This window comes from Cibotium barometz, chromosome 31, assembly GCF_041138505.1.
Source record: "Cibotium barometz isolate CiBa-2024 chromosome 31, ASM4113850v1, whole genome shotgun sequence".
Lineage (NCBI taxonomy): Eukaryota > Viridiplantae > Streptophyta > Polypodiopsida > Cyatheales > Cibotiaceae > Cibotium > Cibotium barometz.
In genome coordinates, this window is record NC_141076.1 from 53,212,560 (window position 1) to 53,239,744 (window position 27,185).

The 27,185-nt window shown below is 44.5% G+C and overlaps 1 protein-coding gene across 2 annotated transcripts; it reads left to right on the top strand.

Moving 5' to 3' along the window:
• The first annotated feature begins 991 nt into the window (after positions 1-991).
• LOC147621039 (uncharacterized) lies at positions 992-26,864 on the top strand. Of its 2 annotated transcripts, none has more exons than XR_015270039.1 (5): positions 992-1,298; positions 25,008-25,848; positions 25,971-26,143; positions 26,253-26,310; positions 26,500-26,864. XR_015270039.1 is itself a non-coding variant. In XM_086825291.1 (5 exons), the coding sequence occupies exons 1-5, from the start codon at positions 1,071-1,073 to the stop codon at positions 26,557-26,559; spliced, it is 1,368 nt and encodes a 455-aa protein (XP_086681417.1). In that variant the 5' UTR covers positions 993-1,070; the 3' UTR covers positions 26,560-26,864. The 2 variants fall into 2 exon arrangements, 1 of the variants encoding a protein (XP_086681417.1); XM_086825291.1 differs by having other exon boundaries at positions 993-1,298; positions 25,008-25,856.
• The last annotated feature ends 321 nt before the right edge of the window (positions 26,865-27,185 follow it).

Below are 27,185 nucleotides of genomic sequence, written 5' to 3' on the forward strand. Positions count from 1 at the left end.
TTTCTTCTGTGGAATGTCAATGGTGGAGGGGGGTCTGGTCCTCTATGTCTTTGAGGATAGCCAATGGAGTCTCTCTTCCCATATGGTGAGAAAGCTCTCTATGTGAAGACCTCGGGGATGTGTGTGTGTGGAATGTCGATGGAGGGGGGTTCGGTCCTCTATGTCCTTGACGATAGCCAATGGAGTCTCCCTTCCCCCCATACGGTGAGAAAGCTCTCCATGTGAAGACCTCGGGTGTGTGTGTGTGTGTGTGTGTGTGTCTCTCTCTCTCTCTCTCTAGCTTGGGCATGGGACTACTCTAGCTCTCCCTTTCTAGCTCTTTCATGAGACTACTCCTTCACAAAGGAGGAGTATGCTCTCATCATGGTGGTGGAGTTAGCAAGGTGTAGGCGCTACCACATTTTGTTGGAGGAGTCATTCTTGCAGTAAAGTTTAGACCTTAATGGGAATCTTTGGGTTTGCTTTAATTTAAGTGTCACATTGTGAAACTTTTCCTACAGAAAATCTTAAAGCTTAAAAATCCTGTTAGATGGTGATAGAACAAATGTGGAGCCAATTTTTAGTAGAGGCATGGTAGCTCTTAGAGAGATGAGAGAGAGTTGAGCTGAAACAGAGAAAGAGGTGGGATGCATAAAAGAGGAGAGGGTTGAGAGAGAGAGAGAGAGAGAGAGAGAGAGAGAGGTGAGAGATTTTGGTTAGCGTTGGGCAGAGTTGGTTGCGAGAGAGAGGAAGTAGGCTACGAGAAAAAGGGTTGTACTTGAAGCACACGTGTGATAAATTTGGTTGTGACTTGGAGCTCAAGCTTTGGTTGTGACTTGGAGCTCAAGCTAGTTGTGCTTTGTATGGTGGTCACTTCTGTTGAGATGTCCTAATTTTTGATGGGAATATTCTCTCTTTAAACGATTTTTTATACAACTCAACACACCCCACTCCGTGTTGGCATTATTTACTCGGCCACTTTCATTATAAGAAAGCACATAACAAACGTCCCCGACATAAAATTGTATTGACCACGCAACCTTATAAGCAGGACCAACAAAGGAAAGAACCAACCAGTAGAGAGAGAAGAAATGGCATCTGTGGCCCAAGAAGAAACGGCCTCTGTTGATCAAGAAACTGCAGCAGAGTCTGTGCATATACAGTGGGAGTGGTGTGCAGATAGCCTCTTGTGGAGCCCTTACTCACCGTCCACCTCTGCTGCCATCGAGGCTGCCTTCCAATCTGGCAAGCCTAGCGTCGACTTCCGCGTGGCCGATTCCATCTACACCGTCCATTTCCAACCCGTTGAACCTCGCCAGGTGACTCTCTCTCTCTTTCTCTCTATCTCTCTCTGGTAGCACTAGCACCAGACTTGGATCGGCCAGGTGGGCCACTTGCAACATCAGGCTTTTGTGATCTCCAACCTGGTAGAAGTTCAATGAAGCACTAATGGCTTCTGGGAATGTCCTCCACTGTGTGTCATAGAAATAAGATTACAAATCCAGAGAAGATCCCATAAGACCTGATAAGACTTCAAGCATGCAGCCAGCCAGGGTAGTTACAGCTAGTGGATGGGTGTGTATCAGGTTGAACTCACGTGTCACGGATGTAGACGTGCCAAAGGTCATCTCGAATAACGTTGTTTTGCTCTTGTTGTGTTGATATGGCTGTGAATGATTGTGTATTGGAAAGGTCCATGGAAAGTACATGAGATGTCATCTAATGTGCGTTATGTGCATACCAACACTCAATGCTACATTGAGCAGGCAATTACATAAAAGAAAATAAGGCCGTCCGGTCTTTGTCTACTCATCAACAGGAGCATGACTCGGGAGGTCCTCACCACGGGGGCGGGGGGATTGTGGTTCTCCTTGTTACAACTTTGTGATAACTTGCTGCCTTTAAGCACTCCTGATCCAAAACCTCAAACCAATGTTCTCCTTGACCACATTCTACTTGGAGGAGATTGCCAAGGACCTAAGGAGGAATGAGAGACACGTTCCTTGGATCAACACACAGCCCCTTATTAGAGGAGATTCTCATGCACCTCTGTAACCCCATTGCCTTGACAAAGAGTGAGCTCACAGCCCTCCAAGATGCGCATTTGGAGAAAAATTATCGAGGTCGTGTGTGATAGAGGGTTTGCTTCCAAGTAAGGCATGGGAGCATCACGACCTACAATCATTGTATTGAGCTCCAATCTGGTGATGTGAGGTCAACTCTACAAGGCCAAGATCAGCAACACCTCTCATCTCTCTGTTCATCTCTGCACTTTGCACGGTTCTTAATATAGGCAGTTCTTCCGCATGTGACAAAAGATTCAGCCCAAAAACAGGCAGAAAAGTCGCCTTTTCCAGAAGTAGCATAATGCACATAGGAAGGAGTCCAGATCCCAATCTAAATCTGAGTTTGATCATTGAGAATATTCTTATTTTGCAATGTACAATAGATTAGGTCAATCTTGCCTCATCTTTTTGTGTTTGCAACACTAATGGATTGCCTTTAATTAGCATTAATCAGCGTTAACTTGCTTCGTTGATTCATGAGCAGGTCATAGTCGTGCATGCATACAACAAGGTCTATCGCAGCTGATTGGAGTGAAACAGGGCTGCCCCCTCTCTCTTCCACAATATTTGGGTAGTATTGTCCCACGACTGGAAATTCAGCATTAAATGCTGAAAAATCCCATTAAATGTTGGAAAAATTCCCATAAATTTTGTGCATCTCTTCATGGCTGGCTGAACATCAGGCACCTGCTTTTGATTGGTTGGACACAACTTTTGCCCACAATCCAAGGGCTGAGCAGCCTGTATGGGCTGCCCCAGACTTGCCCTTCAGCCATATAAAGGCTGTAAGCTCTTGGAAATAGCCTTATCTTTGCCCTAGGGTTGTCCTACAGCCCCTCCATGGCTGGTGGGTTCAACCTGGGCCTTCCTGGACCTCATGGGGGTGGTTCTACACCATTCCCATGCCCACACTCAGATCCGGGGTAGCCCTACGGGCTAGCCCCTTGTCCTAACCACTATCTACTCAGTGATCTGGCATCCGGTACCATACCAGATACACAGAACCACTGACATCATTCTAGAGGGAGACTCGCAGCGCGGACTGGCACTGTTTCATGTGCAGGACAGTGTACACTTGACTTTGGACTCATGTGCAGGACAATGCACACTTGACCTCGGATGACTGAGATGGATCCTTGGCTGACTCGTCCCGGACTGGGCTCACATGGGACCAGTTCACCATCCCAGGTCCTGCACCTTCTGTACAGAAATGTCTATGTGGCATCCAAGTGTGGGATGCACGTGACACTCCCCACATTCCCGATGGATTGACAGTTGGATGGGACCAACTACGGCATCTGGAAGGTAATGATGGAGTCTGTCTTGGAGTCTTATGACTTGGTTGATTTCATTGTGGTTGGTGTTTCATGGCCAGAGTTGGAGGACAGGGAGCTTTTACCCTCTACTTGGAGATGAGGTAGAAGGCGGCTATCACCGTTGGACAACCACCTTGCATATTATTTGCAGCCTCTGCTTCATTTTTTTCCCACCCACTCTCCCTGCACAAGACCTTGTGAACCCTTGAGATGGAAGATTTGTTTGAGATGGCTGAGAAGTACGTGAAGATCCCTACTCTCCTCACATTCCCGATGGATTGACAGTTGGTTGGGATCAACTACGGCATCTGGAAGGTAATGATGGAGGCTCAGGCATAGTTGTGGGATCGTGTCAATGCCCGTGTGTGTTCTTTCATCTTCTTTAATTGCACACCACAAGTGATTAATCATATCAAACATACAACGCTGGCTAGAGGGATTTGGTAGCATTTGGCTTCTTTGTATAACAAGGTATCACCTATGAAGCGGATCTCCTTGGAAGTGTAGATGTGGGTGATATGCGGGAGCACATCAACAAGTTGCAAGCTCTTCAGCAGGAGGTTCTTCAGGCTGGGGAGGAGAGATCTTCAGAGGACATGGCCATCACTTTGCTGTCTCCTTTGACCTCTCATTATTCAGCTTTTACTCCTCTTTGATCACCAGTGGGAGGCTTAGCACTATCACATAGGAGGAGCTTGTGCCTATGGTCTTGGACCAGGAAGCACGTTTTACGAACCCTCCACAAGGTGGAGGTTCTGAGGCCTTGACTGGCTAGCGATCAAAAGGCCGTAACAACAACAATAAGGGCAAAGGGAAGTCTTCATTGGAGAAGTCTTATGAGAAGAAGCCTGATTCAGAGCGTGATTCTTTGAAGGCCGAGTGGACCTGTAACAATTGTGGCGAGAAAGGCCACTATTGGCAGATTCATGTGTATATAGCAGAGTTTATACAGCTTCTCTCTCTCTCTACACTTTTGCGTTTTGTTTTCCACAGCACTTGTCTCATTTTCCATCTATGCATTCCGATAGATACTATTCTTTGGCATGGCCACTATGGGCATCATCCCTTCTCTTCAGTGGGGCTTCATTGTAGTCAATAGAGCATATGTAGGGCCAGGGGATTATCGCTTGTGGCATACAAGAGGGTGGTCTTTACAAGATCACCAATTTTCAGGAGGAACCCAATCTTGATCACTCTCATCTGTTTCAACTTCTAGCCTCTCATCAGGCTCTTCTCACAGAGGAGAATACTACTCTTTGGCATGCCCGTTATGGGCATCATTCTTCTCTTCAGCAGTGGAGCTTCTTGTCTCCCGCCAAATGGTGGAAGGCTTGCCTCGACTATCTCAGATGTCTGGCATCTGCTCAGCTTGTCTTTAAGGCAAGCAACGTTGGGATTCATATTTACAAGAGGCCTCTTTTAGGGCTTTCATTACTCTTCAGCTTGTCCACATGGATTTGAGCGGACCTATTGTTAGCACATTCATCCCCAGATTTTGCTGTTTTATGGTGCCCATTTGGTCCCTTTTGCATGGCCCTTGCTTGTGGGCTGGCCACCCCTTTTTCTAGTATTTTTCTGGGATTTTTCCCAGCTTTTTTGGCATTTTCTAGTCGGCGTGTTTTGCAGTTCCAGTCGGCCAGCTTACATCTACTATAAATAGTGGGTGCTGGCCTCTTATCATTCATTCAGTCTTGTAAATATTTTGCTCTCTCACTTATGAGACTTGTAGTGTCTCTTGCTTGGGACTGTTTTGCTTCAGTATATTCAGCATAGTTTTCTCCATCTCTCTCTCTCTCTCTCTCTCTCTCACTCTCTGTTCAGCACATTCTAGTGCCACTTTGCTTCCGCTCTGTGCACTCTTTCATGGTATCATCGCTCCCGGTTTAGCAACCTCTTTGCTTGCCCAGATTCAGCCCTGTTTTCAGCACCTTCTCCTCTGCGTTTTCTCTCAGATCTGCAGCCCTTTACTGCTGCGTTTTCTGGACTGAACCTGCTGGTCACTTCGCCTTCAGATTGGCTTCATCAACTCAGCCATCAGCGTTTTCTTTTCCACGTGGAGATTGGACATAGGCAGCCTGTTTTTTCAAGACAGAAGCCTTATGTGTGCTGCGTTTTCCTCTCCAGTGGGCTTTCCCCTTTGCAGAGGGGGTCTTTGGTGTTGCAGGCTTTGGTGGCACTCTTGGTACCTGTGGAGGACACTTCTACTTCAGAGTTTGTGCGTTTTTTTTGAGGAGAGCCCAAGCTACTGTCCTTGTTGATGCCTTTCCCTCTTACACCCTCTTACAACTTATATTCCCAGGCCCTGTGTGGCTGCCTTTCCTCTCTATATCAAATCTGCACTTTTTGCTTCCCACTGGTGTGGAGATGAGCCTTCTGTGTGCTGCGTTTTCCTCTCTAGTGGGCTTTCCCCTTTGCACTTTGGTGTTGCAGGCTTTGGTGGCACTCTTGGTACCTGTGGAGGACACTTCTACTTCAGAGTTTGTGCGGTTTTTTTGAGGAGAGCCCAAGCTACTGTCCTTGTTGATGCCTTTCCCTCTTACACTCTCTTACAGCTTATTCCCAGGCCTTGTGTGGCTGCCTTTCCTCGCTATATCAAATCTGCACTTTTTGCTTCCCTCTTCTGGTGACCTCAAGGTTGGAGGTACAATCGACAGAAGTTTTTGCGTTTTTTGCTACAAGAGGATTTTCGGGTGCTGTCCAGCCTCTTAGGGCTGCGTTTTGGTAGGAGGAAGGGCCCTATATCAGCGTTATCTGATTTGGACAGTTTTATCTTATGAGGGTTGGTCCTATTGATTGGATCGATGATGACAGCTTCAGATTTGGCTCCCGTACCACTCTCTTGTTATTTCCTAGATGAGGCAGACAAGTTGGATGGTGGTAACTTTCAGTCATGGAAGTTGCAGGTTACTTCTATTCTCAAGGAGTATGGTTTGATGGCGTTTCTCTCGTACAAGAATCGGTGCTTGCCGGACCTTGCCTCTGCGGAGGATGTGTGTCGGTGGAGGAAGATTGACGGACAGATCTATGGCTTTCTCCTCCTGAATTGTCAAGATTCGGTTCTTCGACACTTCATCTATGCTCCTGATGATGCTTCTACTTTCTATGTGTGGTAGTTGCTTTGTGACCTGTATGGTGATGCCAGTGATCGACAGATGGTTTCTACTTCTGGGTGCTATGCAGCCAGTGATCTTGTGAATACTTCTTTTGGAGATGTTCCTGCAGCGAAGGAAAGTGGGCCAGTTTTGCTCCCTGCATCTGAGGAGTTTGTTTCTCTTGCCTTGCCTTCAGTTTCTGTGCATACTTCTCCTTGCGAGGATGATATCTCTGGTAATGTTTTTGAGGAAAATAGTGGGCTATCTTTGCTCACAGCTTCTGAGGGAGATTTTTCTCCTATTGCTTCGCCTCCGATTCTTTATTCGTCTACCAATGACCAGGATGTGTTGCTGGTCCCTTTGCCTTCTATGGAGGAGCTTGCTTCTACGATGTGTGATGCTATTGAGGAGGCTACTACTACTTCAGTTACCACTACAGTGGATGTTCCTCTTCCTCTTACTTTGTGTGAGGATTCTGGATTGTGGTCAGGTGTGTCCGTGAGTGCCTGGGACATAGTGGTACTTCCAGGGATTGAAGGATTGGGATTTGGATTTGGTTGGGCTTGTGGAGTCCCGACTTCAGTTTTCAGAGGGGGAAGTTGAGTTCTTACATCTGGCGATGCTGACCTTCGAGGAGGGTGCTATTATACAGCATTTGGCTACTCTTGGTACACAGAGTTGGAGCAGATGGACTGTATTTCTTTTGAGGGTATTATCTTCTTGGAGCTACAGGCTTCTAGGGATTCCCGTGACACTGTGTTTACATTTGGGTTTGGCACCGATATTTGGAGCGGCACGACGCAACCTACATGGTTGTTTTCTTCTAGAGGAACAGTGTACCTGGCAGCTTATTAAATTGCTTTTGTAGCTGAGCTGCTGTGGAGATTGCTTGTGGAGCTTTCCTAGTACTGTTGTTGCTGCTTTCTTTTGTCTTTGACAGAGGACGACTTCTTCGACTTTTTGGAGTATGTTCATTTTCTGGTACTGAGAGGGGGTGTTAGCACATTCATCCCCAGATTCTGCTCTTTTATGGTGCCCATTTGGTCCCTTTTGCATGGCCCTTGCTTGTGGGCTGGCCACTCCTTTTTCTAGTATTTTTCTGGGATTTTTCCTAGCTTTTCTGGCATTTTCCAATCGGCCTGTCCAGTAGCTCCAGTCGGCCTGTTTTGCAGCTCCAGTCAGCCAGCTTACATCTACTATAAATAGTGGGTGCTGGCCTCTTATCATTCATTCAGTCTTGTACATATTTTGCTCCCTCACTTATGAGACTTGTAGTGTCTCTTGCTTGGGATTGTTTTGCTTCAGTATATTCAGCATAGTTTTCTCCCTCTCTCTCTCTCTCTCTCTCTCTCTCTCTCTCTCTCTCTCGCACTCTCTCTTCAGCACATTCTAGTGCCACTCTGCTTCCGCTCTGTGCACTCTTTCACCTATGACTACGGTCACACTTGGAGGAGCAAGATATTTTTTCTTATTGGTGGATGATTTTTCCAAGAAGGTCTGGGTCTTTTTCGTATCCCAGAAATCTTAGACATTTACGAAGTTAAAAGTATGGGTTGTTATGGTGGAGGTTGACACTAGCCTCGAAGTCGTCAAAGTGCGCTCCAACAATGGTGGTGAGTTTACTTCTAGAGCATTCACTGACTTTTGTATGTCCCACGGCATACAATGACATTTTTCTACTCCCCACACTCCTCAGTAGAACGGGGTAGTAGAACAGAAGGACATGATTGTGGTTGGGATGGCTTGATCTCTTCAAAAGTTTTGGGTTGAAGCAGTCAACACTGCTATGTACATCATCAACCATTCTCCCACAAAGGCGGTCGATGGGAAGACTCCATAGGAGGCATATTCTGGGAGAAAGCCATCAGTTTCTCCTTTCCATGTCTTTGGATGTGATGCTCATGTTCATGTTTCCGATTCTCATCGGATGAAGTTTGACCCCAAATCCACTAAAATGAACTTCGTTGGCTACAGTTAACATTCTGTTGGCAATCACAAGTTCAACCATGGAGCTATGGAGGATAAAATGTCTCCATGGTTGAGGAGGAAGAAGAAGAGAGAGCAAGTTGGGCACAACACAAGGTGATTGTATTATGAATGAATGAGAATGAGAGGAATGAACCACCAAGTACAATATCGTTTTATAGACATTAGACTCTATCTTTTGACTCTAACTAAGCAGTTGTTCACACCGAGAGTGTTCACACCAAGTTGGCTATAAACCTAATGATTGGATGCTTGTATCCTCAATGTCACTTGATATTTTGGTGTATTTCTAACTCCCTTCCTCAACAAAATATCCCTGGCTACTCGATGCTAGCTCTAGTTATTGTTTACAATGCTGGTTATGATGACCATGTTGGTGCCCGTAGTTCTTACTCCAATTAGGTTTACAATGCCATTTATGATGACAGATGCTAGACATCTAGTTATGATTACATTATTTCACTTAGGATAGAGGGGTGACCACAAGTAGGCTGGCCTTATGCCTTTTATAACATCAAGGCTATATAACAAACCCAAAAAGTGCAAAAGATTCAGATTTTGGGGACGACCTAGGCAGGGAATTAGAAATAAGGGGAGAGTTTTCCCTTGATTATCAATATGCTGATGAAGATCTTCTTGATGTAGCTCGTAATGTCGATGTTGCGCTTGATCTTCTTCATGTCGATGTAGATCTTGATGTTGATGTAGTCCTTGGTCTTCTTCATCCTTGATTTCATTGTGTAATGAAATCCATGTAGGCAAAGATGGATCATATTCTTAATGTGTTCATGAAGCTTGACATGATGATGATGCATGTCACTTCTACATGATAATGCATTGAATCTGCTTAAGGGAGTCTAAGTCTTATTAATGGCTAGTGTCTTGCCCTTGTACAATTGATTTAAGAGCATGATAGATGAGGTACATGAAGCTTATAAGCTTAGAAATCCTATTGTCCCAAACAATGCTAATATAGATTTATACTCGATTTGGATTAACAAATTGACCAATCAAATCAAGGGGCAAATATGATTTGATGCTTTACAAAGGTTTAGCAACACTTGAATGTGAGATTTGATGGCCCTAAAAACCTTAGATGATTAGCTATTAATGAATGCGATTTTCTATTAATTGACCAGAAAATACTCTGATTTGGAGAGCATTGTCAGAGGGGAAAATCAAGGGGCTTTCTCAATATGAAGCTTTGGAAAGCAATAGCAAGTCCCTAATGGTATGATTAAACCCTTGATGACACTAATTGACGAGTAAAATTAGCACTAACTATTTGCTTAATGACACAAATCTGAAAAAGATGATTTGCTTGAATCTCCTCCTCTTTGATCATTTTGCTTTAAGATTTGGGTTGTGCATAGTTTGTTGCCTTAATGATCGATCACCAAGAGCAATTAGAAGAAAATAATTTGTAGGCGTCGAATTCTGATGATAAACTTGCGTTTGTGTTTTTTTTGATATGCTCCTCTCGGTTGTGCGCCTATGGACCAAATAGGTCGAAAGTTTGTGAGCTTGTAGCTCTTAGCATATAGTTGCGGCCAGTTGATATTGTGCCTATTCTTTCTATCTTTATGTCATGTGCACAGTGGGTATCTACGGTGTGCTATACGCATGCAAGACTAGTTTCGAGGCTTGGGGAAGCTTGGAACTAGGCAGGCTGGTTGACGAGCTGAGTTAGGGATATACTAACGGGCGGGCACCCAAGTATGGACGGGCGGGCGGCCAAGTGTGGACGCCCGATGACCGGCCAAGAGCCTATAAAAGGGTGGCCAAGGTTAGTTATTGTGCATAGAGAGTCTCGCGAGTTTGTGAGAGCTCTATGGTCTTGGAGCTTGGATCTAGTGCAGACGTGCACTTGCTTTATGCAGCCGAGGCCGGCAGCAATCTCGAGGCCCGCGAGGGAAGCTTTGCGGCGGTATGGGACGTCGTGAGGAGGAGATTGGTCGGTACGTCATCCTAGTTAGCTCAGCTCGCGGCTCGGTGGGGACAGCCAAGATTGTGGGCTTGCCCACGGCTGTCATGGTTGGGAGGTGAGTCAGGCCTGCACCCCCTTTGTTGTTTGTTGTTCGTTTGTTTGCAGGATTCGAGTTTCGAACCAAGATCGATCACGAGGGAAGATCCGTGGGGATTTGACAGTGGTATTAGAGCATACCTCGTGAACGAGCAAGTTGGTAGGTAGAGAAGAAGAGGTCGAAGTACGGTATGTGTTTAAAAACTTGCTGTTTTTTCTGTGCATACTGCAATTTTCAGATTTTGTATGTGTTTTTCCTTCATCAAAGAACCCCATGTTGATGGGAGATGGTAGTTTTAATAGGGTTGATTGCTTTTGCAAAGAAGAGGCCTTGTGTGCAGTCGCATGACCTGCAGCGAGAGAAACTGGAAAAAGAGAGAGAAAAAGCACGTTTCTTTCGTTGAACGCATGAGAGAGAGAGAGAGCGAACGAAGTGCTGGCGAGTGGGTTGCTGGCCGATTTGTGTTGACATGACAGTCGAACTGCTACTACGTTGCAGGCGAGCTAGGCTTGTAGGCAGCCGGGGGGGCCAAGCCTGCCAAGCCAGGCGGCTTGTGCAGCCACCCCAGGCCGGCCAGGCAGCGCCCAGAGGCAGCGTAGCCCGCCAGGCCAGGCTGCGTAGCCACCAGCTCAGGCCCACATGGCCTCATGACAAGGCCTACGCGAGGCTGGCGCAGGTCGCACAGGCGCCGGCAGCAATTGGCGACGGCGATGGATGACATCAGCAACTCGCCGACGGCAGCTAATCCAGGCGCCAGGAGGGAAGTGAAGGAAAAAAAAAAACACACGTAAGGAAAGCAACGTTTTTATGCTTTCGTTTTTGTTTTTTTTAGGGGAGGTTAAAATTTTTAAATTTTAAAAGAACCCCCCCTCTCAAAGGTTTCAAGATGTTTATTTTTTTTAAAAGAAAAGCGAATATATATATCCATATATATATATATTAAAATATATATATATATATATATTTATTCAAGAAAAAAAAAGAAAAAAAAACACAAAAGCTAAAGTAAAAGCTAAGCATAGCTTTTCGAGATTTTTTTTGGCTTTTGGGAAACCTTTATAAAACCCTCTAGTGGGCTTCTTGCCACACATCACTCGAGTTCTCGAGTTCTCAAGTTCTCAAGTTTTCAAGCTCTCAAGCTCTCGAGTTCGCTCGCACTTTTGTTGTGCAAAGACCAAATTTTCTCTCCACGTACCCTCTTCACGATGTCGACCCAAGAATCAGAGTTGAAGCCCCTTGTGGAACGCGAAGGCTTGCCGGCTACGGAAGGCACTGATGCCGATCTTTTTGACGAGTTTGTGTCAAAATCAGATTTCCAAGAGTTCAAAGTAGCTCTCGAAGCTTCTTCGGCGGAACGTCAAGCACAAATCGCAGCCCAGATGCAGGCTTTGCAGAACTTCATCGCTCTATTGACCACTACCCTCTCTACTTTCTCGAGAATGGATATCTTGGCTTCTGCTTTAGGCCCCAATATTACTCCGGAACCGTTCGGGGGCGAGCAAAAGCAGAGAACCAAGGAGATCGTGGACACTTGGCTACATAAGTGGCAAGTTCACTTTCAGTTTCATCCATATGATGATGGAAAGAAGATACAGTTAGCAGCAGGTTTCCTGTCCGGCAAAGCTTTGCTTTGGTGGAAGGAACTGAACCCAAAGCCAACGACTTGGGCACAATTCGAAGACATTTTCAAGAAAGAATTCCTCAAGAAAGAGGATGACTACGATGTTGTTGCCCGGTTTTCAGCTTTGACCATGACCTCGCAGCACCTCACTTATGAGGTCTATCTCCAGAAATTTCGTGACTTGCAGATGAAGGCTACAAAGATGGATCCCACTACTCTTTTGGGGTTTTTCGTAGCTGGTTTACCAGACTCGTACCGATTACAGGTTAAAAATAACAAATGTAAAACATTGGACGAGGCCATTCATTCAGCTCGTATCTATGATGATACGATGGTCTCTTCCAAGTCAAAACCCGTTACCGAGCAGGGGAACAAGCATAAAAGAAAGTTCTCCGCACCTATGGCTAACACGAATGAAGGCAAGTCTTCGGACCAACCTTCGAAGAATTCCAGTTCGACACCAGCGAAGAAGAAACGACTCCTTAGGGCTTTAAAGCTCAAGAAGGAAGGACGTTGTTTTATCTGCGAAGAAAAAGGACACATGCGTAATGAGTGCCCGAAGCAAAAGGGTACCAAGTCAAATGCAGGACCCAAGCCAAAGGCAGCTAACCAGTTGTCTTTGACAGGTACGTCAATTACTGTACTTTCTCGCCCTAGTACTTGTTCTGATTGTCTGTTCAATTCTAGAGTATTTGGCATGCACGATCTTCTCCGAGTTTATGGAGAAGTGAATGGCCATAAAATTCACATTCTTTTAGACCCTGGCAGTTCGCATAACTTTGTTAACTACAAACTTGTGCAGAAATTGAGTCTTGACACGACACTCAGCGACCATACCTATGAGGTACGTCTACCTGCGGGCAGACAAGTTTGGGATCGCAAGGTCGAGATGCTTCCAATCCAGATTCAGGACTACAAAGATACTCTGGAATGCTATGTCATGCATCTGGAAAATGTAGACTTGTTATTAGGGATTGAGTGGTTTAAGACTCTTGATGTCCAGATAGATTGGTCTAGTCATATTTTTTCTTTTCAGCATAGGGACACCAAGTATAGTATTTTAGGTGATTGTATCCATCCCTCTCAGGGACCTCTTGTAAATACAATTGATTTTGGAAATATAATGAATTCTTCTTTGTACACTGCTTTCCATTGTGTCTTGATTCCACTTTCTTCTTTTCTCATCCCTTCCATGGATGTGAATGAATTAAGTGTGTTTGAAAGCAAAGAATTACAGAAGATACTTGATTCGTTTCAAGATGTATTTCCTAAGGAATTGCCATCGGGTTTACCACCTGAACGGGCAGTAGATCATCGTATTGACTTGATCCTTGGTGCTCATCCTGTGAGTATTCCACCTTATAGGATGAGCCAAGCTGAGGAAGATGAGTTGGCTAAACAACTCGCAGATTATTTGAGGATGGGCCAGATCCGTCCGAGTAAATCACCTTGGGGTGCACCTGTGTTGCTTAGGAGAAAGAAGGACAATACTTGGAGAATGTGTATAGATTACAAAAGATTGAACAAATTGACTATTAAGAACCGTTATCCTCTCCCTAGATCAGATGACCTAATTGACCGGTTAGCAGGAGCGAAATATTTCACGAAGATAGATTTACGTACTGGCTATCACCAGATACGTATTCATGAAAGGCATGTCGAAAGAACCGCCTTTCGGACTAGGTATGGCCATTACGAGTTTCTCGTATTACCTTTTGGGTTAACTAATGCTCCAGCCACTTTCCAGCAAATGATGAACGATCTTTTTCGTGAACATTTGGGGAAATTTGTGGTGGTGTTCCTGGATGATATTTTGATATATAGTCGTACTCTTGAGGATCATGTCAGACACCTCACGATTGTCTTATCTATTTTAAGACAGAATCGACTATATGCTAAATTCAGTAAATGTGAGTTCTTTATGACCGACATCATTTACTTGGGACACAAGATCACTAGAGATGGATTGAGCATTGACTATGACCGAGTTCAGAAGGTTTTGGACTGGCCTATACCGCGAACAGTGAAACAACTTCGTTCTTTTCTCGGTTTTGTAGTTTTTCTTAGGAAATCTGTACGGGAGTACTCTCAGCTCACACTACCGATGACCGACTTATTGAAAGGTCGTGGACGTAAGTCCAATCAGCCTATCACTTGGAATAACGATTTGGATATGGCCTTCAGACTTTTGAAAGATAAAGTCAAGGAAGCACCTATCTTAGCATTGCCTGATCCTAGTCGGCCTTATGTTCTTGAAACTGATGCTAGTGACTATGCTATCGGGGCTGCTTTATTTCAAGATGGTAGACCGGTTGCTTTTGAAAGTAAAAAGCTAGACGACACTCAATCTCGTTGGCCAACCCTTGAGAAGGAGCTTTATGCTGTGATTCATGCTCTCAAGGTTTGGAGACATTATTTATATGGCTCCAAGTTTGTGGTATTGACTGATCATCAGTCAATCAAGTATGTGTGTGATGCGGACGATTTGAGAGGCAGGAAAGCTCGTTGGGCAGAATTAATGCAAGATTTTGATTTTGAGATCCGTTATCGGAAAGGGTCCATGAATAATATTGCAGATGCGCTTAGTCGGATTAGAGAGGTGAATACTTTGTCGTTCACCGAGATTTCTACTGACTTATTTCAGTCATTGAGAGGGCTTTGCAGGACTGATAGTTATTTTGGTCCATTTTGGCAGAAGATCCAGGACGGGAGCTCATTGATTGACCAAGACTCGGTGACTGCGCAGTCTACTATTCAGGCTGCAGGAGGTCAGTGGATGATTCGGAATGGTTTACTATTCCGTAATGACAAAATTTGTGTACCACAGATCCCGGACATTAGGTCCAAGATTCTGAGGGAGTGTCACGACGCCCCTTCTGCTGGACACCCTGGGGTACACAGGACACTATCATTAGTGAAACACACTTTTTATTGGCCGAAGATGAAAGGGTATGTAGAAGATTATGTTCTCAAGTGTCAGATTTGTCAGGCAAATAAAGCTGAACGCTTTAGACAGGCTGGGTTGTTGCATCCTTTGCAAATCCCAGGTAATAAATGGGAAAGTATTTCCATGGATTTTATTACCGGATTGCCAAGAACACATCAAGGCCACGATTCTATTTGGGTTGTGGTAGATCGCTTGACAAAGATGGCTAGATTTTTACCGACCCGGAAGACTATTACAGCTACGCAATTAGCTCGGCAGTTTATTGAGCAATTGTTTAGACTGTACGGGTTACCGCAGGACATAGTCAGTGATAGGGACTCTAAGTTTACGAGTGACTTTTGGAAACTTGTTTTCGAGAAGTTGGAAACAACTTTGAATTTGAGTTCCTCTGATCATCCTCAATCTGATGGCCAGACTGAAAGAGTGAATCAGATTTTGGAGGATATGCTTCGAGCATATGTATCCAAAAGACAAAGTTCATGGGAGGATTATCTTCCTATGTTAGAATTTGCATATAACAGTACTAAGCATACGAGTACAGGGTTTAGTCCTTTCATGCTTATGTACGGTTTTCAACCAAGATCACCTGTTACAGTAGGATTCTCAGGACTTCAGCATGATGCAGCACGTAATTTTTTGCAAGATATGCAGGAAATGTTACAAGTTGCAAAGGAATCTATTAGAAGTGCTCAAGATCGAGACAGGTTTTATTCTAATAGACATCGTTCACCTAGAGAGTTCTCTGAAGGAACGATGGTGTATTTGTGAGTTCCGAAAGATTCCGAGACTTTACGGACAGGTAGATCTCCGAAATTATCCCATAGATATTGCGGACCATTTCGTGTTTCACGACGGATTGGTTCAGTTGCATATGAATTGGATTTGCCTTCTCATGTGAAAGTTCATCCTGTATTTCATGTCAGTAGACTTAAGGAAGTAGTGGGTGGAGCAGATCAGTTAGTTACTCCTCAAGAAATTATAGATGTCCAGGACATGGCATTTGTTCCGCACGAACCTGAAAAGATTCTTGGATTTCATGAACGAAGATTGCGTCATACGCTTATCACGGAATACAAGATCAAGTGGAAGGATCGTGTTGAGGAGGACGCTACATGGGAGACATTGACTTCTCTTCAGAGAGATTACCCTGGCTTTTTAGTGAGCTTAGGAGTGAGCTCTTAGAGGAAGGGGAGTATGTCATGTGCACAGTGGGTATCTACCGTGTGCTATACGCATGCAAGACTAGTTTCGAGGCTTGGGGAAGCTTGGAACTAGGCAGGCTGGTTGACGAGCTGAGTTAGGGATATACTAACGGGCGGGCACCCAAGTATGGACGGGCGGGCGGCCAAGTGTGGACGCCCGATGACCGGCCAAGAGCCTATAAAAGGGTGGCCAAGGTTAGTTATTGTGCATAGAGAGTCTCGCGAGTTTGTGAGAGCTCTATGGTCTTGGAGCCTGGATCTAGTGCAGACGTGCACCTGCTTTATGCAGCCGAGGCCGGCAGCAATCTCGAGGCCCGCGAGGGCAGCTTCACGGCGGTATGGGACGTCGTGAGGAGGAGATTGGTCGGTACGTCATCCTAGTTAGCTCAGCTCGCGGCTCGGTGGGGACAGCCAAGATTGTGGGCTTGCCCACGGCTGTCATGGTTGGGAGGTGAGTCAGGCCTGCACCCCCTTTGTTGTTTGTTGTTCGTTTGTTTGCAGGATTCGAGTTTCGAACCAAGATCGATCACGAGGGAAGATCCGTGGGGATTTGACACTTTAGCGGTGCATTTGCCCTATCAACTACTTATTTGCTGTACTAATTCTTTCTATTTGCTACTTCCCTTAGTGGTAGGCTTCATTATGGTTGAGTCTGTCTGGCATCTCTGGAGGTTTGACAGAAACTCAGTACGAAGGGCTGTGTGTGAATATATGCTCTTATGTGTGTGTGTGTGTGTGTGGAGTGCGTGTGTGAGAACATATCGTGATACAGTGTTCTACACCCACTATTGGGCACTGATGACGTTAGTGGGGATGTTGTAGTATCTAGTCCATACTATGCATAATGGAGTTGATAGTTATATGGTCTTGTGGGTTGACTACCATGAGTATATAACAGGCACGTTCCTAAAAGGTGAATTTGGGCATGTTCTTGGATTCATCTAGGTATATATATAGTTGCTACAGCTAAGAGGAATCGAGTCAATTCAAAGCAATGAAGGCGAATTGGCGATTTTACTCTAGATTTGTTGCATTGATCGGCGATGTTAAAATTGTGTGATCTAGGTAAAATTGGAGCAAGTGCTTGGGGTTGTGGCTTACCAATGATGTTGGCTTTGAGGTCCTAAGAGGGTTTGGCAAGATGTTGTGTGTGGAGGGAGAACCAATCAAAAGACCATCAGGGGGTAGAGCTGCATTTTTGTAAGGAAGATGAAAAATGGTAAAAAAGTGATTAGCTACTAATCATGATGAGTTCAAATGATAATATGAAGCAGTAACATGCAGCGGAATTATGTGTAGATGTAGAATCTTGTCACACACAGTCTCATACTGCCTTCTTTATCCTGAGTTTCGTGAGTCTTTAGCAATTCACTTTATCACTTTACACTTCAAGAGATGAGAGAGTGAGAGAGAGAGATTTGTACACCTTGTTGGGTCCGAAATTACCCATTGAAAGGCCCCCTCCTATTGCTAGGAGTATTTTCTTTATTACATTGAAGAGAATGACTGACTTGGGACTGTTGAGAAGCCAAACGCAAGACCTTCGGAAGACCAAGGGTCGGGCTGACTGCACACTGCTATAGAAGCACGAATGATGTCCAATCTCATGGCCAATGTACTCTTCCAAGGGGCTGTAGGAAGGCTGCAAACTGTGGCTGAGAGATGGGCTGAATTGGGACTGTTCTAGGCTATGAATATGCAAGGGGAATGAATGAATATGCTGCGTTTACCTTCACCCGGGAGGATGGAGCAAACGATGGAGTGTATGGATGTTGAAATCTGTTGTAGGGTTGAGAAATGCAAGGGGGCTGAATCGCTTCTTCCTTTTCATTGGCGACGTTAAAATTGTGTGATCTAGGAAAAATTGGAGCAAGTGCTTGGGGTTGTGGCTTAGCAATGATGTTGGTTTTGAGGTCAAAGGAAGAGGAAAAATGGTAAAACAATGATTAGCTACTAATCATGATTAGTTCAAATGATAAGATGAAGCAGTAACATGCAGCGAAATTATGCGTAGATGTAGAATCTTGTCACACAAAGTCTCACACTGCCTTCTTTATCTTGAGTTTCGCGAGTCTTTAGCAATCCACTTTATCACTTCACACTTTAAGAGATGAGAGAGAGAGATATAGAGAGATTTGTACACCTTATTGGGTCTTACATTACCCACTGAAGGGCCCCCTCCTATTGCTAGGAGTATTTGCTTTATTACTTTGAAGAGAATGACTGACTTGGGACTGTTGATAAGCCAAACGCAAGACCTTCGGAAGACCAAGAGTCGGGCTGACTGTACACTGCTGTAGAAGCAATGATGTCCAATGTCAGGGCCAATGTACTCTTCCAAGGGGCTGTAGGAAGGCTGCAAACTCTGGCTGAGAGATGGGCTGAATTGGGACTGTTCTAGGCTATGAATATGCAAGGGGAATGAATGAATATGCTGCGTTTACCTTCACCCGGGAGGATGGAGCAAACGATGGAGTGTATGAATGCTGAAATTTGCTGTAGGGCTGAGAAAGGCAAGGGGGCTGAATCGCTTCTTCCTTGGGCTGATGCTGATGATGCGTTTTTTGCTGGCTGAATGTGTGAAGGCTTCAAGCGATGATGATCCAACTACCGAACACTGAATCGATGATGGAACTAAACGCTTGCTATTTATGTGGGCATATAGGGCTGGTTGGCTGGCTACAAAGCTGGCCAACTGCTGAATAAAAGCTACATGACTTGTATAAGATAATAACGATGATTTTAATGCTAAATAAGCTTGCTGACTTGGCATTAAATGCTACCAAATATATGATCATAATGGATAAATGGTGGAATAATACTCTAAAGCTTTATGCAAGGGTTTACATGCACATGGGATGAATGCTATGCAATGCAAAATGCTTTCTAATGCAAACCCTAAAGCTTCTATTGACTTCTACATTCATGAATGATTCTCTTCAAGTGGGTTAAGGGATTTCACTATGTCCCCCAAGGCCTATAAAAGGGCAATATTGCTCATAGTTTTCTTCATTCAGCCCCTTGTTGGCTGAGTCATAGAATTAGGCATAGTTTTAGGTATTCTACCTTTTCTAGAAGGCAGCCATGGCCATGGCTGCAAGGATTCATTTACTTTTTTGTACCATATGATATGCTGAATTTCCAGCTATCTCTGTACTCTCTATTTTTTTTGTGTTTTTGCATCAGCATGTTCTAGATGGTGTTTAGGGCTGAAAGAAGGCTCTCGGAGCTTCCGCATATAACATTGGTATCAGAGCATCAGGCTCAGCAAGGCTAAACATTGATTCAGTCCCGTATGAAGGTGTACAGGTTCAAGGTACAAGAAAGTGCACAAGTACGAGGCCCAAGGCAAGGAACATAAGACAAGGAAGAACTCCCAGGAGGGAGGTTGGTGGTATTCCACAAAGCCCAAAGGGAATGGTAGTCCTGTGAGTCAGGAAAGGCTTTCAAGCAACGGCGGTTCCAAGGGAGGATGTAACTGCTCCCTACAATGGGTCTACAAATCAGAAGATAAAATACACATATTTTATATCACTTAACTAATTCAAACAATGGACAATACTCGCAACATTAAAACTGAAAAAGATAAAGAACACTTGACACCATCATTGGGGCCGGAAAGAGCCGGCTCCCCTCTCATTACAGTTGTATTTCTTGGAGTATTTATATGTACAAGTGTTCACGGGTCCAAGGCCAAATTTCTCCATAACAAGGAGTGAGTATAAATGGTAAACAATAAGATTTTGTCAATGAAGAATCAGTTGTCGGAGTAGACCAAGTCACAGGAAGTCTCCCACCTTCATTGGGTGAACACCTACCCTCACTGGTCTTCCGGGACCGTGCACTAACAAGCACGCCCGTACTAATGCCTGGCAAGGTTAAACTCTCTTGAGGGAGTAATACCTGGTGCTCCCGAGTCAGCTTTGCTCCCAGTTTTTCTCATACCCAAATGACCTTTACTGGCTCCTCAAAATGTGAGGGTGCGGTCAGGGTAATCATGGGAAAAGTCACTGTACCGGTGGCCTTACTTAATGAAGGTAACGGGGTGTGATATTTTGCCTGACAAGACTTGTGCAAACAACATTTAATTTTAATAATAACTGAATCCGAAAATACAGAAATAAATACCTGACAAAGATCCAAATTCAGTTCTCAGGAGAGAAGCTTGTTCCCCTTTCTAATGCACTCCAATACTGTAGGCGGATACAAGGACTACAGCAGATGTTGGGTAGCAGGCGGACGGGTTTAGTAGCAAGTACAATTAGGTAAAGTACTTGCAGGTACAATCGGGTGCATGTTGCAAGTACAGTCGGGTACAAGCTACAGGTACAGTCGGGTACAGGCTGCAAAACAGTCGGATACAAGTTGCAAGACAGAGGCGGGTACAAGCTGTAGGTATAGAGGCGGGTACAAGCTGCAGGTATAGAGGCGGGTACAAGCTGCAAGTACAGAGGCAGGTATAAGGCTGCATACGGGTACTTTCCATCAACCACCCTCCAACCAACCATCCAACTGGCGCGACAAAAATGTGAAGTCATGGTTTTCCTTTGGAGTGACAGTCCCAAAGGCAAAACACAAGTCTTGGCATGGGTCTTCCTATGGAGTGACAATCCCATAGACAAGGTCGGCACAAATATCAGTCCTATCATGGAGTGACAGTCCCATGGATAAGACGCAATCTTGGTCATACACTGGTGGCAGTAAATAGGCTCCCGTCCATATGGCACAATGTTGGTGACACACGGGTGACACAAAACTGGTTCTCGTCCATGTGACACCCGAAGATTGACCCTTTCACATGGGGCACTTGCCTGGCCATATGTGAACATGGTACAAGTCTGGCCGCTCTATGGAGTGACAATCCCATAGAAGTGGCTCTAGAAATGGAGATGGACCAAATGGTGATAGAGGATGATTCTTCAAGGGGTGGAGTGAGAGTGCCAGACTCGTTTCTTAGGAATGAAGACCAAGACAATGTTTAGCGACAGGGCAGGAACGGAATGGAGACTCGATGGAACATAGGCATATATCTTCTTCAGAGTGAGTGGATTTGGAGTCGGGCCAAGTATTCAGTGAAAAGGTTACTAGAGTAGGAAGGATGACAAGGGGACTCTGGGAATATATCTTCTTCAGAGTGAGTGGATTTGGAGCCGGGCTAAGTATTCAGTGAAAAGATTACCAGAGTAGGAAGGATGACAAGGGGACTCCGGGAATAGAATGGGATGATGATAGTCATCCAAGAAAGATAGATTGGAATCCCGTCATCAAGTTTAGCAGAGGGGGATGTCATGTACATACACATGTACATGCTAATCTCAAGACTAATCCTAGAGTGCAACCAGGTAAAGAAGGATTAAGAAATATATAGAACCAGAGATTTGGAGCATTATTTGCTAGATTTGGCAAGTACTGGACTGGTGGAGGAGGAATCTTCTGTCGGCTGGTTGGATAGCAGTTGGTTGCAACGCGACTTGGGTTTCTTGTCCAGGAGCTGGCCAACTGTTGGTCGGCCAGTTCACTATGTTTCCCAAGGTCTATAAAAGGGCAATATTGCTCATCGTTTTCTTCATTCAGCCCCTTGTTGGCCGAGTCATAGAATTAGGCATAGTTTTAGGTATTCTACCTTTTCCAGAAGGCAGCCCATGGCTGCAAGGATTCATGTACCTTTTTGTACCATATGATATATTGAATTTCTAGCTCTCTCTCTCTCTCTCTCTCTCTCTCTCTCTCTCTCTCTCTCTATTTTGTTTGCATTTTTGCATCAGCATGTTCTGGATGGTGTTTAGGACTGAAAGAAGGCTCTTAGAGCTTCCGCATGTAACAACAGAGTGCATGTGACATTCCCTTCTACTTAGCTTGGCTGCAGGTTCATGGCCTCCAAGTAGTCCACTAATAATTGGGGGTACTCTTGAAACAATTCTTCATCTAGTCAAACTGCTTCGTGGGTACCTCAATCTTGGAACTTCGTGTAGAACTGACGGAGTTGCTGATCGGAACCATGCTTCCAACGATAGAGAAGGATCTGCTCAGGCTCAATGACTTCTAATTCGTCAACCACGTCTAGTTGCTGTTCATCTGAAACATCAAAAACTTTTGGTCCAACATATGGTTTTAGCCAAGAAACATGGAAAACATCATGCATCGTCCAACTGTCAGGCAACGTCAACTTCATAGAGACATCATTTAGCTTCTTAACTATAGGAAAAGGTCCAAAACTACGGAAAGAAAGCTTGGGACAGCGTTTGCCCGCTTGTTTCAATCTTTGTTTCATCATGCGCAAATAGACTCAATCCCCTCCCTTGAAGTGAACATCTCATCTAGACTTATTTGCATGTCTGCTATAAGCTTCTTGGGCTTTGGTCAAGCGGTCTTCAATTGACTCAATAATTTTGGAGAATGCGTCCGTCGTCTTGTTAGCCTTAAGAAATGGAGATACCATTCTCGTCAAAAGAGAAGAGAAACGACAACTAAAGGCTACCTCATATGGAGTACGCCTGACATTGGATGAATGAGTATCGTTTAAGATGGCTTGGACGAATGGAAGAAAATGTTCCCATTTGGACTGTTGGTCATGATAGTAAGACTTGAGAACATCAAAGGCCAACTGGTTATAAATTTCTGTGTGGTTGTCTGTTTGTGGGTGGAATGCACTAGACAACTGTAACTTGGTCCCGAAGTTCTCGAATAATGTCCTCCAAAAATGCGAGGTGAACTTGGAATCCTTGTGTGATGTAATGGTGCCAAGCAAACCACAAATGGGGTACCAATGTTTGAGAAAAAATGCGGGCTACGTCCTCAGCTGTGGTTGTATGCTTGCATCGGATGAGCATTTAGAACTTACTAAAGCGATCCACAATGGTAAAACACTGAGTGGTATGAGATCCGATGGATGCTAGTAGGGGACCTACAAAGTCCATAGAAATGTCGATGAAAGGTCCATCAGGGATAGGCAAAGGTTGAAGTAAACTAGCCTCTTTTGTATGTGGAACCTTTACTTTTTGACAAATCTTACAGGCTTGAACATGTGAATAAACATCACGCCTCATTTTTGGCCAATAAAAGGACCGTTCCAATTTCTCGAGGGTACTATTGATACCTCTATGGCCTCCAACTAAGGAGTCATAGGCATCATGGAGAAGAGTTGCTCGCTTTTCTTGAATGGCACAGAGGCGGTTCTTGTAGAACAACCAAGCGTTCTGCACTGAGTAATGGCCAGGCGTAGAGTTGAGGGCCAAACTATATTGAGTACCTATTGAGTACCAAACTTTGCGGAATCGACATATTGATCTTTCATGCTATCCAAGTCTTTTCCAGTGATTTTGAGAATGGTAGACTCCTGCACGGTCTGGATGCTGGTCTTTCGACTAAGCATCTGGTACTGGGTTATGCTTACTAGGGATGTACTTATCATTGCTCCAAACTGTTGGAAGATTTGACTCCATCTGGCTTGCCGATCACTCCACTGGGCACTTGGCATGGTTTGAAGCCACTTAAGTGCTTGGTGGTCTGTTTTGACTGAGAGAACTTATCCATAAAAGAAAGGCTTTCAATGTTTGAGCACCGCTAGGTATACCACCATTTGCACTGTTCTTGCCATTGCTGCCCACTTTTCTTGGCCCATCTTTCAGATGGATGTCAAGCCCGCTTTTCTCAACGGGGACCTTCAGGAGGAAATATATGTTGAACAACCCCTTGGCTTCACCCGCGATGGTTTGGAGGACCATGTTTATCTTCTGCGGAAAGCTCTATGGCCTTAAACAGGCTCCTAGGCTGTGGTACCAAAAGACAAGCTAAGCAAAGATGAGGTTAACACTAATCACATGGCTTAATCAAATAGATAGCATAATGACACAGTGAAATATAGGAGAAAGATATTGTACTTTTGCATTAGATCATTGCCTTTAAATAGGCTGGAGTACAATGATTAAGAGTGTGGTTAACCCTTAAGCAAAACCCTAAACTACCCTTGATTTGAGCACCTCCAAGATCTCCCTTTTTGCCTTGATTTGGGTGCAACCTAGATCTCCTTCCCTTTTGTAGGAGCTGCCTTCTTCTAGCGGAGGTGGGGGCCCCTTTGACCATACTATATCAAATGTTAGGTGGCTGTTAGACTTTTGAACAACTGTGCCCTTAGCCCCAATGTCACTTTGGCATGCAACCATGGCTATTAGACTTTTGAACAACTGTGCCCTTAGCCCCAATGTCACTTTGGCATGCAACCATGGCTGCCGGGCTGAGCATCTAGGGGCTTCAGACCCCATGATACCCAAAAACAGTCACCTTTGTACTCATGTTTTCCAAATCTGCACCAATTCAGCACCTCTAGGACTTCCACCAGGTTCTGATACCAATGTAACATGTGGAAGAACTGCTTGTCTTAAGAACTATGCAAAAATGCAAAGATGAACAGAGAGAAGAGAGATGCTGCTGAAAACAGTGTTTTCCATATATATATGTATCAAGATGTACATAGATCCTACCCAATCTTGGCCAAAAGGAATTCCTATGCCTATAACCTGTCCCACAAACCTAGGATCAGATGACTACACTATAAACTGCTCTAGCGTATTTTTAGGCTCATGGAATTGCCCCTACAACCGCCTGACTGCTGTCGGCCAGGCCCTTGGACAGTTAACACCCAAAAATCCCATAAATAGAATGGTTGATGCCTAAAAAGGCTCCTATAACCTAGCCAAAATAGAGGGTTAAGTAAGTAGTTGTATTTGCTGATATTAATTTTCTTTTGAATGGTTGTGGGGGCTTTGACTTTGCAGAAAAATCTGACCACAGGGCGGATGCGACCAGTGAAAAGGCAAGCATTAACAGAAGGGACAGGTGCATCGTGGCTTTGGTGGGAAAAGGAGTCGCAACGCTGGCATGCATATGACATGGAGTTGACAGCTCAAATTGAGGAAATGTGGAAAAAAAGGAGTCTCAGCAGGACTACTAGAAGGTGCAAGGCTCCTGGTGGTTTGGTTTTTGTGATTCAGGGACAGGCCTACAACATCGAGTTTGAGACAGAGGCAGTGCAATATAACCTGAAGACACGGTTTGTCCGAGGTGTCCGTAGAAATTCGTGTTCAGACAATACTGACTTGCTGTGTGAAGGTGGGGTGGCATCAAATGCCTTGGATGCGAGCTCTCGTGGCCGACGTAAGCGACACCATCATGGTCTGTGTGCATCGAATCCAACCCCTACAGAACCATTGGGGAATGCTGCATCCTATCATAGTGTACATCCAAGAGCCAGTTCCTCAGGATGTGGTGGAGGTGACATGATTGGAGGACCATCTTACAATTCTGCAGATGTTGTGGACCTTGCAAATCCATCACACACTGAGGATTGTTCTATATGCTTAAGTGGCCTGCAGGAAAAGAGGGCGGCCATACTAATGAAATGCAAACATTCTTTCCATAGAGAATGCATCGAATCTTGGTTCAAAAGTCGGCCTACATGCCCAGAGTGCCTGACAGTGTATGGCACTATCATCGGGACCCAGCCACATGGAGAGATGCATGTTCAATACATCACATATGGAAGCATGGATGCAAAATCTGGTTTGGCAGGATACCCAAACATGGACGTCATCAAGATCACATACAAGTTTCCAAGCGGTATTCAGGCATGGTTTTGATCTTTGTATGAATCAAACAAATGTCACCTAGAGGTGGGAACCCACGAATTAAGTTTGTAACATTATTGGCTTCTTTTTTTTTGATGTTGCTTCCATTTGCAGACTGCCGAGCACCCCAATCCGGGAAGGCCGTACACTGGTACTGTTAGGATTGCTTATCTTCCCAAAAATAAGGATGGAGAAGAAGTGCTAGAGCTTTTAAAGAAGGCTTGGAATCGCAGGCTCCTGTTTTGTGTCGGAACCTCTGTAACAACTGGCCAGAATAATGTGATTACGTAAGCTCAAGCTCTGATATCCCCATGCTCCCAGGGAAAGTTCTATATAGCGTTTTCTCAACTGGATCTTTTACTTTTCTCGTTTGTTACTAAATCCTGGCTCATGTAGCTGGTCAGGCATTCACATGAAAACTCGCATGAGTGGGGGCTCGAGCAACCATGGCTTTGTAAGTTTTCTCTGGTTATCTATTTAATTTTGATCGAGTGCATGTGCACACATGAGAACGGACAGGCATGCACATGTGTGCCCCCACAAATTTTTTAAGTACTAGTATTTTTTGCCATTTTGCAAGGCTTTTACTGTCATACAAGCTCAGACTGAACATTACTTATGAATGGATGCTGTGGATTTGCAGCCGGATGAAACTTACTTTTCACGTGTAAAAAAAGAGCTCAAAGAGGTTGGTGTCGAGTAAAATGGGAGAGTTTTCAAGTCATTTCACCAAACAGACTGACACCCAATGAGAACTTACAGAGATGTATTTGACTTAATGGCCTGTACATGAAGTAGTTTGTCAAACTAATATGATAAGGTTTTATTAGTCATTCAAAGACAAGGAACACACCACTGGCAAATGATGCTTTCTTTGTACAAAGTCAAGGTTTGAAGGAGGGGCATAGCCTTAAGTATATGCACTAAGTCTATATGCATTAGGTGTAAAGGGCGTGGCATTACTGAGATTTCACATCAATGAGATATGCTTAAAATTTAGGGACTAAGTTTTGCAGTATGAAATGACATGTTGGCAAAGTAGTATGGCTCGTAGCATGCTTACTTCCAAGTTCCAATCATTTTATTATTGAGGCCTCCTTGCTAACTGATGGGTGGTTAATGACCCATCTGTCTGGCACGTCAATTCTTGATCGGAAAATTTACAGGTTTTCAAAAATGAGTCAGAGATCTTTGATTTTCTTCTTTCGCTTGGTTGAGCATACATGAGATGCAAGCCAAAATTTATGAACAACTGTAAGAGATGCTGTGAATGAGAAGCACTCATGTGGCATAGGATAAGCTTAACCATGAGAGCTTTTTGTTTGAACA

What these genes read in the sequence shown, in the direction of transcription:
- LOC147621039 (XM_086825291.1), top strand. Translation starts at nt 1,071, where the DNA reads ATGGCATCTGTGGCCCAAGAAGAAACGGCCTCTGTTGATCAAGAAACT. An exon ending in AACCCGTTGAACCTCGCCAG is followed by an intron (nt 1,299 to 25,007) that starts GTGACTCTCTCT and finishes TTGACTTTGCAG; the next exon opens with AAAAATCTGACCACAGGGCG. An exon ending in GCTCGAGCAACCATGGCTTT is followed by an intron (nt 26,311 to 26,499) that starts GTAAGTTTTCTC and finishes GTGGATTTGCAG; the next exon opens with CCGGATGAAACTTACTTTTC.